This window comes from Chiloscyllium plagiosum, chromosome 30, assembly GCF_004010195.1.
Source record: "Chiloscyllium plagiosum isolate BGI_BamShark_2017 chromosome 30, ASM401019v2, whole genome shotgun sequence".
NCBI classification, from domain to species: domain Eukaryota; kingdom Metazoa; phylum Chordata; class Chondrichthyes; order Orectolobiformes; family Hemiscylliidae; genus Chiloscyllium; species Chiloscyllium plagiosum.
This window is the reverse complement of record NC_057739.1, coordinates 8,458,825-8,474,837: the sequence shown is the minus strand read 5'-3', so window position 1 is coordinate 8,474,837 and position 16,013 is coordinate 8,458,825. Positions and strand designations below refer to the sequence as shown.

At 43.7% G+C, this 16,013-nt stretch overlaps 1 protein-coding gene across 5 annotated transcripts in view; it reads right to left on the bottom strand.

Moving 5' to 3' along the window:
* Nucleotides 1–16,013, bottom strand: part of abca2 (ATP-binding cassette, sub-family A (ABC1), member 2) — a 460,895-nt gene that overhangs the window by 234,240 nt on the left and 210,642 nt on the right. For all 5 annotated transcript variants that reach the window (XM_043719911.1, XM_043719914.1, XM_043719915.1 and 2 more), the window contains 2 exons: nt 13,932–14,248; nt 9,731–9,890 (listed from right to left, as the gene is read on the bottom strand). In XM_043719911.1, coding sequence (XP_043575846.1) covers nt 9,731–9,890; nt 13,932–14,248 — 477 coding nt within the window. The remainder of the gene's footprint in view (nt 1–9,730; nt 9,891–13,931; nt 14,249–16,013) is intronic.

The following is a 16,013-nucleotide window of genomic DNA, read 5'->3' as shown; positions in this document are numbered from 1 at the left end:
GTGGGTGGGTGGGTGAGTGGGTGGGTGGGTGAGTGGGTGAGTGGGTGAGTGTGAGTGAGTGTGAGTGAGTGAGTGAGTGAGTGAGTGAGTGAGTGAGTGAGTGAGTGAGAGAGAGAGAGAGAGTCATAGAGCACAGAAACAGACCCTTCGGTCCAACCAATCCACGTCGAACATAATCTCAAATGAAATTAGTCCCACCTGCCTGTTCCTGGTCCATATCCCTCAAACATTTCCTAATCATGTAGTTATCAAAGTATCTTTTAATACTGCAATTGTACCCATTCTGCAACATACTGCAGTATATTTTTAAACAACATACTGCTCTCAACGTGTACCTTTTTATGGAATTTTTATGAAGCGAATACTAATGTTTGCAGAAACAGCTTGCTCATTTTCCTCCTAATTTCACCCACTTGACGTCCAACACATCCTGCATTTTAAAATTGTCAGGTATCTCAAGTGTACCGTTAACACACTGGAAGGGAAAACAGCCTCCACTACACAACTGATGCATTTACTTCTCCATTTTATACACAGGAGTTGGTGAAACAAGGACTCAGAGTCGCCATCAATCACATCCTGAAACAACCCCATCACTACAGCCACATCGCCACACTTTATCAACTCTGATCCTCCAGCATCTGCAGTTCTCACTTTCTCCAAGAAACAAGGACTCAGCCTCTGAAACACTAAATGTAATCACAGACTCAACTCTCTTCAGTGAATATGAACTGACCCATCTTTCTGCTGCTTTGTGGTGCACAGTGATTCCATCTCTCCCTCTGCTGCCAATCAACGTCACTGACAGATACATAACATGAAAGGCCTTATTTTGTTATTCATGTCATTGAAACCACCTCCCTAGGAAAGCAGGGGTAATGGTTTTTGCTACAGCACAAAATAACATTTCAGACAGCAAACCGAATTGAAATTTCAGGGAGTAGCCTGTAATGTTGAAATTCCCTCTGTTGGATGGTGAGGACCGCGTGGCCACTAACTCTGGATCAGAAGATCCTGGATCAAATCCCACCTCCTCGGGAGATGTGTCATAACACAGCTGATGAAGGGCTTTTGCCTGAAATCTTCAGATGATGCCTGACCTGTGGTGCTTTTCCAGCACCACACACTCAACTCTGCGTCACAACACAGCCAAACAGATCGATTTTTAAAAGATACAAATTATAACATAAAGGTTATATAAATCTGTGAAAAAACATTATTGCGTCAACTAGAATCAGATTAATGATTATTGATTCTAGCCTCTGACAATGTCCTATGCATAATTCTGGGCAAACTCAAACTATTTTAATAATTCTAGCATTCCTATATTAATACCTTCAGTAATACAGTAGCGCCTCGACTTACGAACTTAATCCGTTCCGGGACCCGGGTCACAAACCGAAAAGTTCACGAACTGAATCAACTTTTCCCATTGTTCGGATAGTGTAAGAATGCTTGGATGTAGCAACGAACGCTGTTCACAGCGCACGCGCCAAAGATGAAATGAATGAGATCACACGGGGCCCGAGAGCTTTTGCGTTCAACAAGCGCATAGCAAAGCAGAACAATGAAACCACGTGGTCTCACACGGGCTTTTTGCGTTCGTACCTTGAATTTCATACGTACGTTGAAGCAAAATGTTACGTACAATCCTGTTCGTAAACCGATTTGTTCGTGAACGGGGTCGTTTGTATGTCGAGGTGCTATTGTACATCATTGAGGAGTATGATGAGGGATGACCTAAGGTCACTGATACTGAAAAATGGCACATTACTGGAAATCCTTTCACACGCTTCTCTTCAACTTTGACAAAGTGATGTGAAGGTGTGAAATTTCCAATGGGATTGATGTAGGCTACCGAATTTATCCGCTCCACCTTCCCCTCCGACCTATCACCTTTACCCCCACCTTCATCCACCTACCGTACACTCAGCTACCTTCCCCCCAGCCCCACCCATGTTCGATTTATCTCTCCACCCAGAGGCTCCTAGCCTCATTCCTGATGAAGGGCTTTTGCCTGAAACGTCGATTTTCCTGCTCCTCAGATGCTGGCTGACCTGCTGTGCTTTTTCAGCACCGCACTCTTGACTGTAGGCTACCGAACGCAAGAGAGACTACGTGGACTCCAGCACCACACGGAGTACAAAACAGGAAAATGATTGTGGTATGGGCCACTGGACCCAAAATGTTACATCTTATTTCTCTCTACAAATGCTGCCAGATCTGCTGAGCTTTTCTGACAATTTCAGTTCTTGTTTCTGAATTCCAGCAACCACAGTCCTTTCGGTTGAGGAATTCTGTTCATGATCACTGCTCAGTGCTACAGTGGAAACACTTTGTGGGGACTTTTTCCCCCCAACCCCCCGCCAAGCCTTTTAGGAGTAAGTCCAGGAATGTTCTCTCAGTGAACCGATGTATTTTTTGAGATTGGAGCTGCAGTATGTCATTGTCTGGGTGGCTAATGGGGAAAGGATGAAGACTGCCAGATGTTATAAATCAGAACGCCAGGCAGTGAGTGAACAGCATAATTGGAGACAAGGCTTCAAAGAGCGAACACTGCAGCTTCCAGAAACACATTACATACTGTGCGCCAACAGCCTAGTGAGCATAGTCTCTGTGTGCTCCTGTGCATATGAGCAGACAGGACCACCTGAATCCATTGAAATGCCCTCATAATACAAAACACATTCTTCTGGAACAGGAGTTGCCAAATGAATCCAAGATGATGCAAAGCTGGTGTGTTTCAAATTCTACAAACTCTGCTCCTATTTTGAAAACTCCTGAAAGCTGTTTTGTGTAACTGGACAGCACAGTAATTCATATTAGACTTACTATTTCTTTTGTGTACACCTGGGCACAAATCTGCATAAAATCTATTCAGGCCTATAGGACCAGAGGTAACAGCATCTCTTCTCTACCCCCCACCCCCTCTTTTCCAGAGTAATCATATGCAGGGGCCCTGTTCCTCTACACGCAGACAGAGCGCGTCCAGGCACTGTGGCAACTTGAATAAAGTAACTGTTCTCTGGCAAATTCTTCCTGGCAATGCCTCAACCATTCAGAATTGACTTGTCAACCAATCGCACCTGTTTCCAATGCAGTAAAAAGTTTTCCTTTCATTGAAATTTTGAGAAATATATTCACCCGTGGGATATGGGTATTGCTGGCTGGGTCAGCATTTATTGCCCCTCAACTTAGAGTCATAGAGATGTACAGAACGGAAACAGACCCTTCAGTCCAACTCGTCCATGCCGACCAGATATCCCAACCTAATCTAGTCCCATTTTGCAGCACTTTGCCCATATCCCTCCAAACCCTTCCTATTCATATACCCATCCAGTTGCCTTTTAAATGTTCCAATTGTACCAGCCTCCACCACTTCCTCTGGCAGCTCATGCCATACACATACCACCCTCTGTGTGAAAAAGTTGCCCCTTAGGTCTCTTTTATATCTTTACCCTCTCACCATAAACCTATGCCCTCTAATTCTGGACTCCCCCACCCCAGGGAAAAGACCTATCTATTTATCCTATCTATGCCCCTCTTAATTTTGCAAACCTCTATAAGATCACCCCTCAGCCTCCGACACTCCAGGGAAAACAGCCCCAGACTGTTCAGCCTCTCCCTGTAGCTCAAATCCTCCAACCCTGGCAACATCCTTGAAAATCTTTTCTGAACCCTTTCAAGTTTCACAACGTCCTTCCAATAAAAATGAGACCAAAATTGCATGTAATTTTCCAAAAGTGACCTAACCAACATCCTGTACAGCCACAACATGACCTCCCAACTCCTATACTCAATATTTGTATCTTTGGGATAGAAGAAAATATAATACTGCTACCTAGCTCAATGGTCTTGTATTAAGACATATTGTTAGCACAGAATAGAAAAAGTCAATAGAAATAGAAGCAGTTTGGATAGTGCACAATTTCCAATCAGAAGGCTCCGGGTTCAAAAACCTTTCCAGAACTGGAGTACATTATCAAAACTGACACTTCAGTGTCTTGTGAAAGTCTTCAGTCCTTCAAACAGAACAGTGAAACAATGCTGCTCCTGCCTGTTCAAACGAACATTGAAGACCATCATGGAGCTTCTTCTGTACAAACGTTCCTGGGAATTTCAGAGATACAAGGTACAATAATAATGCAGCTGATTCTGTACAACCACGAGCAGTTGGTGCCCTTGAGGTGGTGCTGGTGGGCTGCCTTCTTGAATCGCCACAGTCCACCTGCTGTAGGTAGACACATAACCCCATTAGGGAGGACGTTCACAGGTCTTGACTCTGCGACACAGAAGGAACAGCAATATATGTTGAAGTCAGGATGATGAGTGGCTTGGTGGTATTCCCATGTCCTTTAAGATGCAAAAGGGTGTTGGGCCTAAGGGCCTGTTTCCACACTGTAATGTAATCTAATGTAATCTAATCTAAAAAAGATGCAAAAGGGTCGTGGGTTTGAAAGATGCTTTCTGAGGATATTTGGTGAATTTCTGCAGTGCATCTGTAGCTGGTACACACTATTGTTACTGAACATGAGTGGTGGAAGGACTGGATGTTTGTGGATGTGATGTTAGTCAAGTGGGCAGAAGTGAGGACTGCAGATGCTGGAAACCAGAGTTTAGATCAGAGTGGTGCTGGAAAAGCACAGCAGGTCAGGCAGCATCCGAGGAGCAGGAAAATCTACGTTTCGGGCGGAAATCCTTCATCAGGAATGAAGGCAAGTGGGCCACTTTGATGTGGACGATGGCTAGTTTCCTGAGTGTTGTTGGAGCTGCACCCATTCAGGCAAGTGGTGAGGATTCTATCATACTACTGACTTGTGCAGTATAGGTGATGGACACGTTTTGGTGATACAGGAGGTGAGTATCTTGCTGCTTCTAGCCTCTGACCTGATTGTGTAGTCCAGTTAATCTTCTGATCAATGGCAATCCTCAGGATGTTAATAGTAGGGGATTTCGTGATGGTTAAAGCCATTGACTGTCAAAGGGTGATGCTTCAATTCTCTATCTTGTTGGCGTCGATCAGTACCTGGCACTTGTGTGGTACAAATGCTATTTGTCACTTATCGGGCCAAACCTGGATATTGTTCAGGTCTTGCTGTACTTGAACATAGACTAATGAGTATCTCAGGAGTCATGAATGGTGCTGTACATTGTACAATTATCAGCACCACTTCTGACCTTATGAAGGTGGGAGGCATCACTGATGAAGCAATTGAAGATGGCTGGGTGTAGGGCAATATCCTGAAGAAATCCCTGCAGAGATATCTGAATTCCAACAACTACAACCAGCTACCATAATGGCACACATCAACTCCAACCTCCCAGATTGTCTTGATCCACTACAATTCACCTACCATCGCAACAGGGTCATGGCAGATGCTATCAGCCTTGCCTTGTACTCATCTCTGGAACATCTGGATAACAAAGGCACTAGACTCCTATTTATTGACTTTAGCTCCAACTTCAACACTAATTCCAACTAAACTCATCTCCAAATTCTAAGACCTCAGACTCTGCTCTCCGCTCCGCAAAGGATCCTCAACTTGCTGACCCACAGACCGTAATCAGTAAGATAAGTGACAACTCCTCCACGATAATCCTCAACACATATGTCCCTGCTCCTCTATTGCAATCTCTCACAATGAAGGCCAACATATCATTTGCCTTATTTGGCAACCTGCATGCTTATTTCATTGACTGGTGGACCAGGACCCAGGTCTGATCGCACCTTCCCCTTTTCCTATTTATCACAATTCAGCTAATAATCTACCCGCCTGTGTCTGCTACCAAAGTGGACATTTATCCACATTATACTTCATCTGCCACCAGAACTAGAGGGCATAGGTTTAGGGTGAGAGGGGAAAGATATGAAAGGGACCTAAGAGGCAACATTTTAAGCTGAGGGTGTTGCGCGTATGGAATGAACTGCCAGAGAAAGTGGAGGAGGCTGGTACACTTGCAACATTTAAAAGGCATCTGGATGCATACATGAACGGAAGTGTTTAGAGAGATATGGGCCAAATGTTGGCAAATGAGATTAGATTGGTTTACGATATCTGATCGACATGGATGAGTTGGATGAATGGGTCTGTTTCTGTGCTGTACATCCTTATGACTCTACTCTCTTTCCTAAGATAAGGGGAGTCCCCTGTTTCCTGATTTGAGATTTCCTTTATGATAGATGTGTTAATTATTTCATTAACAACTGAGGACAATTTCTGTTCAGGTGCAAGATTTTAACTGAAAAAATGTAACAGAACAAAATTTACATGCTTTTGCCAAATTCAAGAAACATACTGAGCAGAACATTATTCAGTTATTAATATACTTCTGCTTCAGAACAATTTAGTAACACTTTTGATTGCTCGGAGTTTATTCAGAAAACAGCTTTGTCACATAGAATGAGGGTCCAGGATGAACCTCCAATCGAATCTGGTAAATGGACTTTGTCAGAGCAGTAAATAAAGGGACTGCAGGCTCAGTACTTCCTGGTTAGGAAGAACAATTGGCTAAAGTGTCCATTCATGATCAGTGGATAACGTGTGGACAAAACTGGACTTTACTGTGAAGAACACACCCTTCCCAAGCTCAGGGTCAGGGTAAGGCACTGGAGTGCAATTGCTACATGGCGAGAATTATTTTTTTTCAGAATATTAGATAAAAAACAAAGGCCGACACTGAGGAAAAGATGTAGATTATTACATACAAACAGTGTCAGTCAGTTCTTTGATCACAGGCAGCTGTTGGACCATAGGACACTTCGCATCCAGTCAGAGACATCCCTGGTCCCAGGCTGACACACGCACCGACACATGCACAAAGCGAGTGGCCATTTCCCCTTCTACTCTAACACTGACTGCAACCTTCTTCTGCAGGCTAACATTCAAGGATATGGGATTGAATGTTGCCATCATGCAGGGGTATCTTCATTTTGTCAGCCTGGGTTGTATTTGAACAAAGATCTTACAAGTGAAATAATACTTTTGTTTTGCACTGCACATTCCATGCCTATTCAATTAAATAGTTTGCAAATTCAAAAATTAAATCCATTTCAAGTGCTTCTTTATATAAAGTATAGGTTATTTTTGATAAAAGATTAATTTATGTTTTGCTTTCCATTTCTGAAATATAATGCAATACTTGTAAGGTAAAATTAATAGAAATAGTGAGTTTATTACTGTTCAATAATTACAAAATGAACAAAACAAGCAGTGGCCTATGTGATATCGATTTTCATTTTGTACGGCAATAACCTACATAGCTCATTTTGCCTGCACATGTTTGACTCTCCACCTCTTAACCTTTTAGTCAATATCCCAGCTGTCACCATCTATGATTAGCATTTCATGCTCAGCAGCCTTTGTTTATTTATGGAGAATAATTTTCTGCCCAATTTAAATTATCTGCAGCTTAAAGCAACCTTTACAATAATTTTACCACTTTCTCCAGTTCCAGGCAAAGCATTGCTGCATCAAGGTGCCCCATTCGTAGGAAGAATCTGTTGAGCATTACAAGTTGCTTGCTACCTATCCCCAGTCTAACAAGAGCTTCTCCCTTCCTTCAGGAATAAAACAGAGTCAGGCACTAATTCCGAAGAACTGAGGTTACCGGACCTGAGACGTGGACTCTGATTTCTTTTCACAGATGCTGCCAGATCCGCTGAGCTTTTCCAGCAACCTCTGCTTTGGAATCAGACAACTGCCAGGTTCCTGGTTTTGTTTACAAATACAGTTGATTGAGCAGTACATGTTAACCAGGCCACCAGGGAGGTGGTCTTGGATTTGATTTAAGCTTTACTGTCACATGTACTCAAGTACAGAATTAGAGTGAAAAGTGTACTTTCTCTCTGCTTTTACTTGAAATAGTGCCATGTGATCTTTTAAGTGCGTGTGAGATGGACCTGGATTTAACACCTCTTCCAAATTACTGCATCTCGGAGTATGTGACCTGCAGTGCTAGGTTAGATTGCATCCTACCTCTGAAATCAGACATAAACCCATGTTAATCTGAGTTCAATCTTCCAGCTCCATTCTAAAGCCACTGCCTTTTTGCGGGCTCCAATTACTTCTTAACTGCTTCTAGGATATTTGCCTCTAACACTGTACTTTCTGAGCGTTGGGACTATGAAAATGTCCAGGTCTGTTAACATTTCAGCATTGGATAGTTCACACACTCTCATTCTCCATTTTTCATTCCTCACTACAGGGCAGTACGGTGGCTCAGTGGTTAGCGCTACTGCCTCAACGCCAGGAACCCAGGTTCAATTCCAGCCTCGGGCGACTGCCCTTGTGGAGTTTTCACATCTTCCTCGTGTCTGTGTGGGTTTCCTCCGGGTGCTCCGGTTTCCTCTCACAGTCCAGGGTGGGTTAAGTGGATTGTCCATGGAAACGCAGGGATACGGGGATGGGATGGGGATGGGATGGGCCTGGGTGGTATGCTCTTCGGAAGACTGGTTTGGACTCGATGGGCTGAATGGCCTGCTTCCATACTGTAGGGATTCTATGATTCTACAAAGCAGCATTCTGACCATTGCAACCATTATCACTGCAAAGTAGTGTCAGCACCTGCAAGAAGTAATCCTCCAAAACCTACAGCTTTCACTTACCACGGGTCTGTATGTCTTTGGGATAGGCAGATGTACAGAGTGCTGAATGGCAGTGCTTAAATAACTAAATCACTGATGGCCTTCCCAATTATGTTCCACACATCTGCCATGAAATTGTTAACCAGTAGGTGACCTCAAGAAAGCAAACTGATACCACTTGCAGAATAGGTTTGAAAAGTGCCGTTAAAAAGCTGCAGTTACCGTCAGTTCGCTTCAGGAGTGATACTGAATCAGCGTCATACTTGGCTCTTCATGTAACTGAATCGGTCGATTCACAACCCGTGGGATCTTTAGGCAGCCTGACCCCTGGACACGCATTGAGGTCCAGAGGGTGAGGTTTGCTTCCCCTTCTTTCCCTCTCTGTCACCACTCGGCCTCATCATTAAGGAGTTTGCCCTCAATGAGCGACGCAGCTTGATGGGCAAGTTGCAAACATTTTGGACTGACTGGGTAGAAACCGCCTTCCAGTCAATAAAATCAATGCAGCCAGACAGGATTTTGAATGATCACAGGGCCAAATTCAAAATATCATTCGCATTATAAATCGGAGCAAAGCAGAAAGGTTGGAATTTTGCACATGCCATTCTCCGTCTGGATTACTGCAATGTCTACAGCGTACGTCAATCTCACAATCCAAAGGTTCATCATCAAAACAATCGCGTGAAGAAATTACGTTGGTCAGGATGGTAGCAAGGTCATAAACCAGACTGAATAACTCTGGCAGAAGAACTGGAGGGGTGAACTATTTCCATGTGGTGAGCGTTACTAACTGGAATGCACTGCCTAAAAGGGATGTGAAAGCAGATTCAACAGAAAAGGGAATTAGAGAAATACTCGAGAGGTAAATCATCACACAGATGTGAGGGAAAAAGCATGTCTGTGGGACCAACTGAATGGCTCTTTCACAGAGCCATTGGATTGAATGGTTGCGTTCTCTGCTGACCAACTCTGTGGTGCTCCAAAACATAAATAACTGTGAACGGTGTTCCTCAGCACAGTCCACATTACACCCGAGTACACAGCCTTGAACAGTTCTTTCTGCAAAGTGAGAGAAGTTACAATAGGTGCAAGGTATGAGATTCCAGGCTTCCTTAACCTGGAGTTGATACTTTGCTGATGTCTTACCTTTTCTATTACTTTGTCCACTTCTGTACCAACAGGTGAGTAAAGGATCTTGGGATTAGTGGTCATGAGGTGCACCAGTAAGCCAAGGTTGCGTTGTTCCTTGCTGGTGAAGCCGAGAGAGCTCATGTTCCCCTGTTTCAAGGCCTCAGGTTCTATTGTTCTGAATAAGAGGAAACATAAATGAAATGATGTGAAGCGGCCATGAGAAGGAAGCAGCACAACAATAAACAATATTATTATTGCAATACCTATCCAGTCATTGGCTCTGGGAAAATTCTGACAAACTTCAAATTTGTCTTAAAGCCACCAACGAGAACAGAATGTGATTGTTTCTAACCAGGAGGCATTTGCTGATCATTGGAAAGAATCTCAGGATAGCTCTTACTTAAGAGAAAACAAACAGATGCAAACTCCAGCAAAAAGGTATCCTAAAGGGGATCACATTCCCAAGCCATCAATCTGTATTCACTGGCAGAAAAAATTATATTTAGCACGCAGGGTGGAAAGCTATTTCACGGAGACTAGTCAATAGGCAATGTCTGATTATTCAGAGAAACACTTTGCTGTTGACAAACCCTTTCGATCTAGACTGACCTGTGAGAAAAGCTTTTAAAAATGAGAGCACAAATGTCAATACTGGTCCATCAAGCAACAGCAGATTGCACAGCTATCTGTCTATCCAAGGCAACACGACAGGGTGCAGGCCAGGTCGGACCCATTAGCCGAGCAAGACAGTGTGTTCAAGTGCTTTCTGTGATTGCATCGTTTCTTTTGCTGTCTCGCTCATTAAGCATTTCTCATCAAACTCTGTTTTGCATTTTGCAATATGAAGCAAAGCCAAACCAAATCTATTCTCCCCTTGTGTCAGTCGTAGGAATGACTAAAGGAGGTGGGTGTGCGTAAAACATGAAGATGCATTCACAAGCAAAATGGAGTTCCATTATTACACTCTTGGACAGGTTACCACGGAAGTAAACATTGGGGAGTTAGTGAGAGGGAAGGGTTCAAATCCCATGAAATGCGGGCTTTTTAAAGGAGCAGGATATATCTCTTCAGATATCAACAGCAGACTTCAATTCATGGCAGGATGTAATTCCACAATTAATTTTAAGAAAGTAAAAACCATCAGAAATTTCAATGGGCAGTAAAACATTAAGAAAGGCACAAATAAATTTACAGTTTCAAGTTTCTTGACTTCGGTTGGTATGGTATTATCACTGAAGAATAAGCAGTTCCAGAGGAAGTCCCAGTGTTTAACTGGCATGGAAGGTGACTTTTTAAAAATTCATTCATGGCATGTGGGCATCGCTGGCTGGACCCGCATTTATTGTCCGTCCCTAGCTGCCCTGAGAAGGTGGTGGTGAGCTGCCTTCTTGAACAGCTGCAGTCTATGAGCTCTAAGTAGACCCAGAAAGCCATGAGGGAGGGACTTTTGACCCGGTGACACTGAAGGTACAGCGATACATTTCCAAGTAAGGATGGTGAGTGATTTGGAGGGGAACTTGCAGTTGGTGGGGTTCCCATCTTTCTGTTGCTCTTGTCCTTCTAAATGGTAGTTATTGAGAGTTTGGAAGGTGCTGCCTAAGGAGTCTCGGTGAATTTCTGCAGTGCGTCTTGTAGATGGTACACATTGCTGCTACTGAGCATCAATGGTGTAGGGAGTGGGTATTCTGATGGAGGGCTTGTGCCCAAAATGCTGATTCTCCTGCTCCTTGGATGCTGCCTGACCTGCTGTGCTTTTCCAGCACCACACATTTCAAATCTGATCTCCAGCATCTGCAGTCCTCCCTTTCTCTTTTTGTGAATGTTGTGCCAGTCAAGAGGACTTCTTGGTCCTGGATGGATTCAAGCTTCTTGAATGAACTGAAGTGAACATCTGCGATGTTTGGAATGTTAAAGGAGACTGAGAAGGATCATCTACTTGGCAGTTCTGCCTGAAGGCCAGTTGCAAACGCTTCTGCCTTATCTTTTGCACTGATGTGCCGGGCTCCCTGTTGTGGAGGAAGAGGATATTTGTGGAGCCTCCTCCTCCTCCAGTGAATTGTTTAATTGCCCACCACCACTCACAACTGAATGTGACAAGATTGTGGAGCTTAGCTCTGATCCATTGGTGGCGAAATCATTTAGCCCCGTATTGTAGCTTCCTCAGGTTAGCACCTCATTTTTAGGAGCAGGTGAGGACCGCAGATGCTGGAGATCAGAGTCGAGAGTGTAGTGTTGGAAATGCACAGCAGGTCAGGCAGCATCCAAGGAGCAGGAGAATTGATGTTTCGGCATAAGCCTGTCATCAGGACAAAGTTAAAAATCACACAACAGGTTACAATCCAACAGGTGACTATATGCTGGGCCATGAAGTTATGGATTATGCTGGAGCACAATTCTGCTGCTGATGCCACCTGATGAAGAGACAGCGCTTTGAAAGTTAGTGCTTCCAAATAAACCTGTTGGACTATAAACTGGATGTTGAGAGATTTTTAACTTTGTCCACGCCGGTCCAACACTGGCACCTCTAAGTCATCAGGATACTCATGTTCAGATATGCCTGATGCTGCTCTTGACACGTCCTCCTTCACACTTCACTGAGTTGGGGCTGATCCCCCTGGCTTGAGTGAGGGATAGGCTGAGAAGCAGGAAAATCAACTTCATCAGGGCATTCCTGATTTCTAATTCTCCTGCTCTTCGGATGCTGCCTGCCCTGCTGTGCTTTTCCAGCACCACACTCTTGACTCTAATCTCCAGCATCTGCAGACCTCACTTTCACCGGGGGGATATGCTGGGCCATGAGGTTACGGATTATGCTGGAGTACAGTTCTGCTGCTTATGGTCCACAATCCCTTATAGATGCTCAATGTTAACTGTTAAATGTGTTTGAAATTAAAATGGTGGAGGTGATAAACAACGCAATGGAGGGCATTCTCAATGTGAGGATTATCACAAGATCAATGCAGCGTTCAATCATAACAATACTGTCAAGGACAGATGTGGTTATCACAAGTAGATTGGGAGGAAGGAGGTTAAGTCTGTTTTTCCCCTTTGTTGGTTCCCTCACCACCTGCCACTGACCTTCCCAGCACCTATGCTCTTTCGGGTTTGATTAGGTTGATAGTCGTGATAATGGAAACTGAAGTTCCAGATTACATTCAGAAACCTCGACAACTTCTGTTCTTCTCTGAAGTGATGTTCAACATGAAGGAGCTGAGGTAGGGAGGGAGAGATGCTGGTAATGATAAGATAATGCTCTGCATGTGTCTAAACACTTGCAATGAGACTTCACGGATCCAGAGGCAATGCTAAGGAATCCCAGGGCAATTTCTTTCTGATTGTTTACCACAATTGTGCATTTAAACCCCTATAGTAAAATGGCATTTTACACTAACCACAAGGTAATGTAGTGATCCAGTGAAACACGGTCCTATGCTCGTCAGAGAGAGCACACTTTCCTGGGAGGTTCAGAAAGGGAAGATGGGTTGGGGTGCAGGATGCACTGGAAGGCTTTCCCAAGGGGAGGAGCGTGGATGTGGCATGATGAACCCAAGCCCTAACAAACGGTCTAAGAATAACAATCATTTACAAGTGGGACTGAGTGTGTTTGCTTTTGATGCAATGCATTTGTAGTTCATTTGCTGGGGAGCTGGCAAGTATATCGTGTGTGCACTTCGGTGGAGGGGGAAAGTGAGCCCAAACTCATGGAGCAGCCCATTCTTCAGTGCTACTGTCAGAAAACAGGCTCCAGAGTCTACTGAAATAGTCACCCCAAGGGAGCAAGTGAGTTAATAGGGAAATTAAAATAAAAAAAATCAGCGGCTCAAACTTCTATCATCCCACAGCTGAAAACACATTTGTTTCTAATATTATGTGCTGATTATTTCTTAGAATAATCATTTTTTTACAAAGTATAATATTGAAAATAATAGATTTTAGCTAACGTCAGAAAACAGAACAAAGTGTCTTAAGCATAGTACTGAATGCAAGAAAGGAAATGGGAATTTGCTTCAGGTCAATGCTGACGTGCAAGTTAATCAACAATGTCTCTGTGATGAGATGAATTGAAGCCAATTCAGTGATGATGACTTATGAGGAACAATGGGACGTGTAATTTGGTCCACAAATGATTGATAAAATCAAAATTTGGCTGTGAAAGTCTTTCTGACATCCATGATTCCCCACGGAGCTGCAGAACGTTATTAGCTTGTAATGGTACCTGTTATTCCCACACAGGATTGGCTGAAGGCCAGCCCAGAGCTGAACAAAAGCCGAAAACTGAGTGTGAGGATTCTCCTTCTTGGGCTCCTCATCCTCTTCTGTGGTGGCATTGGTGGCCGTGAAATTGCTGTTCCAGCTGGTACTATTGGCAGCAGTGGGTGGGCTTTTGCCAGTGCAGGCCCCCTTTGGGAGCAGTCTGGCAAGTCCCGATAAGGCATCAACATCCTTTAAGATTTTTTCCACCTCGATGAGGTCTTCGAGTAAGGCCTGAAGGTGATGCTGAACGGCTGTGCTGTTCACCTCATTCAATTTGAGCTGCACACAGGAAAGAAAGGAACAGCAGAAGATTACAATCAGCACAGTGGTCACTCACTATGCACAAGACAACAGTCACAAGTTTACATGAAGGGTCAATGTGAATTGGTGTTTCAGGTTTGATATTTGAGGTTGAGGCATTTTAAAACAAACCAATGCCAGGTGCTTATTAAAATGCCACAAAGTAGGCTACTTCCTAGGGCTTGACTGAATTATGAACTATTGTCTGTTGAACCAGGTACACTAGCAGAATGTACACCAACTGAAAGTAAAACCTGAACATCCTGCCATAGCTCTTTTCTACCAGGTTACTCATGAACATTGAATTATATGAAAACTATTGATTCCAATTATTCTCTCTAACATGTCCCCTTCAACAAGACAGATATTTTAATCAAAGGTTTGCATCTAAAATCAGACAAAGATCAATATAAGCATGAGAAACATTAAATGGCTTCCAACTCACTATTTAAGTCAGTCTGGTGTTTAGGTGTTTACAATTTTTCTTCCTCACCTAATTCCGCATTCAAGGAGTTTTGGCTTCATAGTCGCATCTCATGTGGAGCCTGCTCACAGGCCAATCCACAACATTTACCAGTAATACAAAGCTCAGGAAAATCAAAGTTGACCAGCAAAGAAGTGCTGTCATGGTGGGGAGTTTGTGGGGACAATGAGTGCTAAAATACAAACTGTTAAAACTGCACTTTGCCCATCATTCCTAAAGCCATGGTGTCAAGTGGGTGGGTTGGAGTATTCTCTGGTTAACTGCATGAACACCTCAACAAGATAAAACTGAAATGTGAAAGTAGTTATGAAGAGTCCTGATCGCAAGGCCAACATTTAAGTGATAATCACAGGCAACACATTGTACATTATGAGTAAGTCTAAGGGATGCTGACATCTATAATGTGCAGACAAAGGGATAACTGGGATAAGTTACAAGCATGTGGTGTGGTGGTAGTGTCCCCATCTCTGAGCCAGGAGGTCCAGGTACATGTCCCGTCTGCTCCAGAGGTGTGCAATACAGTCCCTGAACAGGTTGATTAAAAATATCTATAAAGTGCGTTTGTATTCTCATAGACGCAACACCAGCTTCACTGGTCTGACACACAATCAAAATAACTGAGAGCCCATAGACTCAGAGCACGTAGCCCCTTGCCATGATGGTTTTATTTACATGTCACCTTATTCCCTTTCGTGCCATGAAATGGCCTAGAAAATATGACTGTGACTTGCAAATTCTGATGTGAGTTTCATCTTTTTAATTGTGGAATATGGGTCATTTATTGCTTATCCTTAACTGTTATTGCAGTCTGGGTGCTGTGCTGCCTTCTTGAACCGCTGCAGTCCATATGGTGTAGGCATATCCCCGGTGTTATAGAGTCATAGAGATGTACAGCATGGAAACCGACCCTTTGGTCTAACCTGTCCAGCCGACCAGATATTCCAACCCAATCTAGTCCCACCTGCCAGCACCCAGCCCATATCCCTCCAAACCCTTCCTATTCATATACCCATCCAAATGCCTTTTAAATGTTGCAATTGTACAAGCCTCCACCACTTCCTCTGGCACCTCATTCCATACACGTACCACCCTCTGTGTGAAAACATTGCCCCTTAGGTCTCTTTTCTATTTTTCCCCTCTTGCCCTAAACCTATGCCCTCTAGTTCTGGACTCCCCCACCCCAGGGAAAAGACTTTGCCTATTTACCTATCCATGCCCCTCATAATTTTGTAAACCTCTATAAGGTCACCCCTCAGCCTC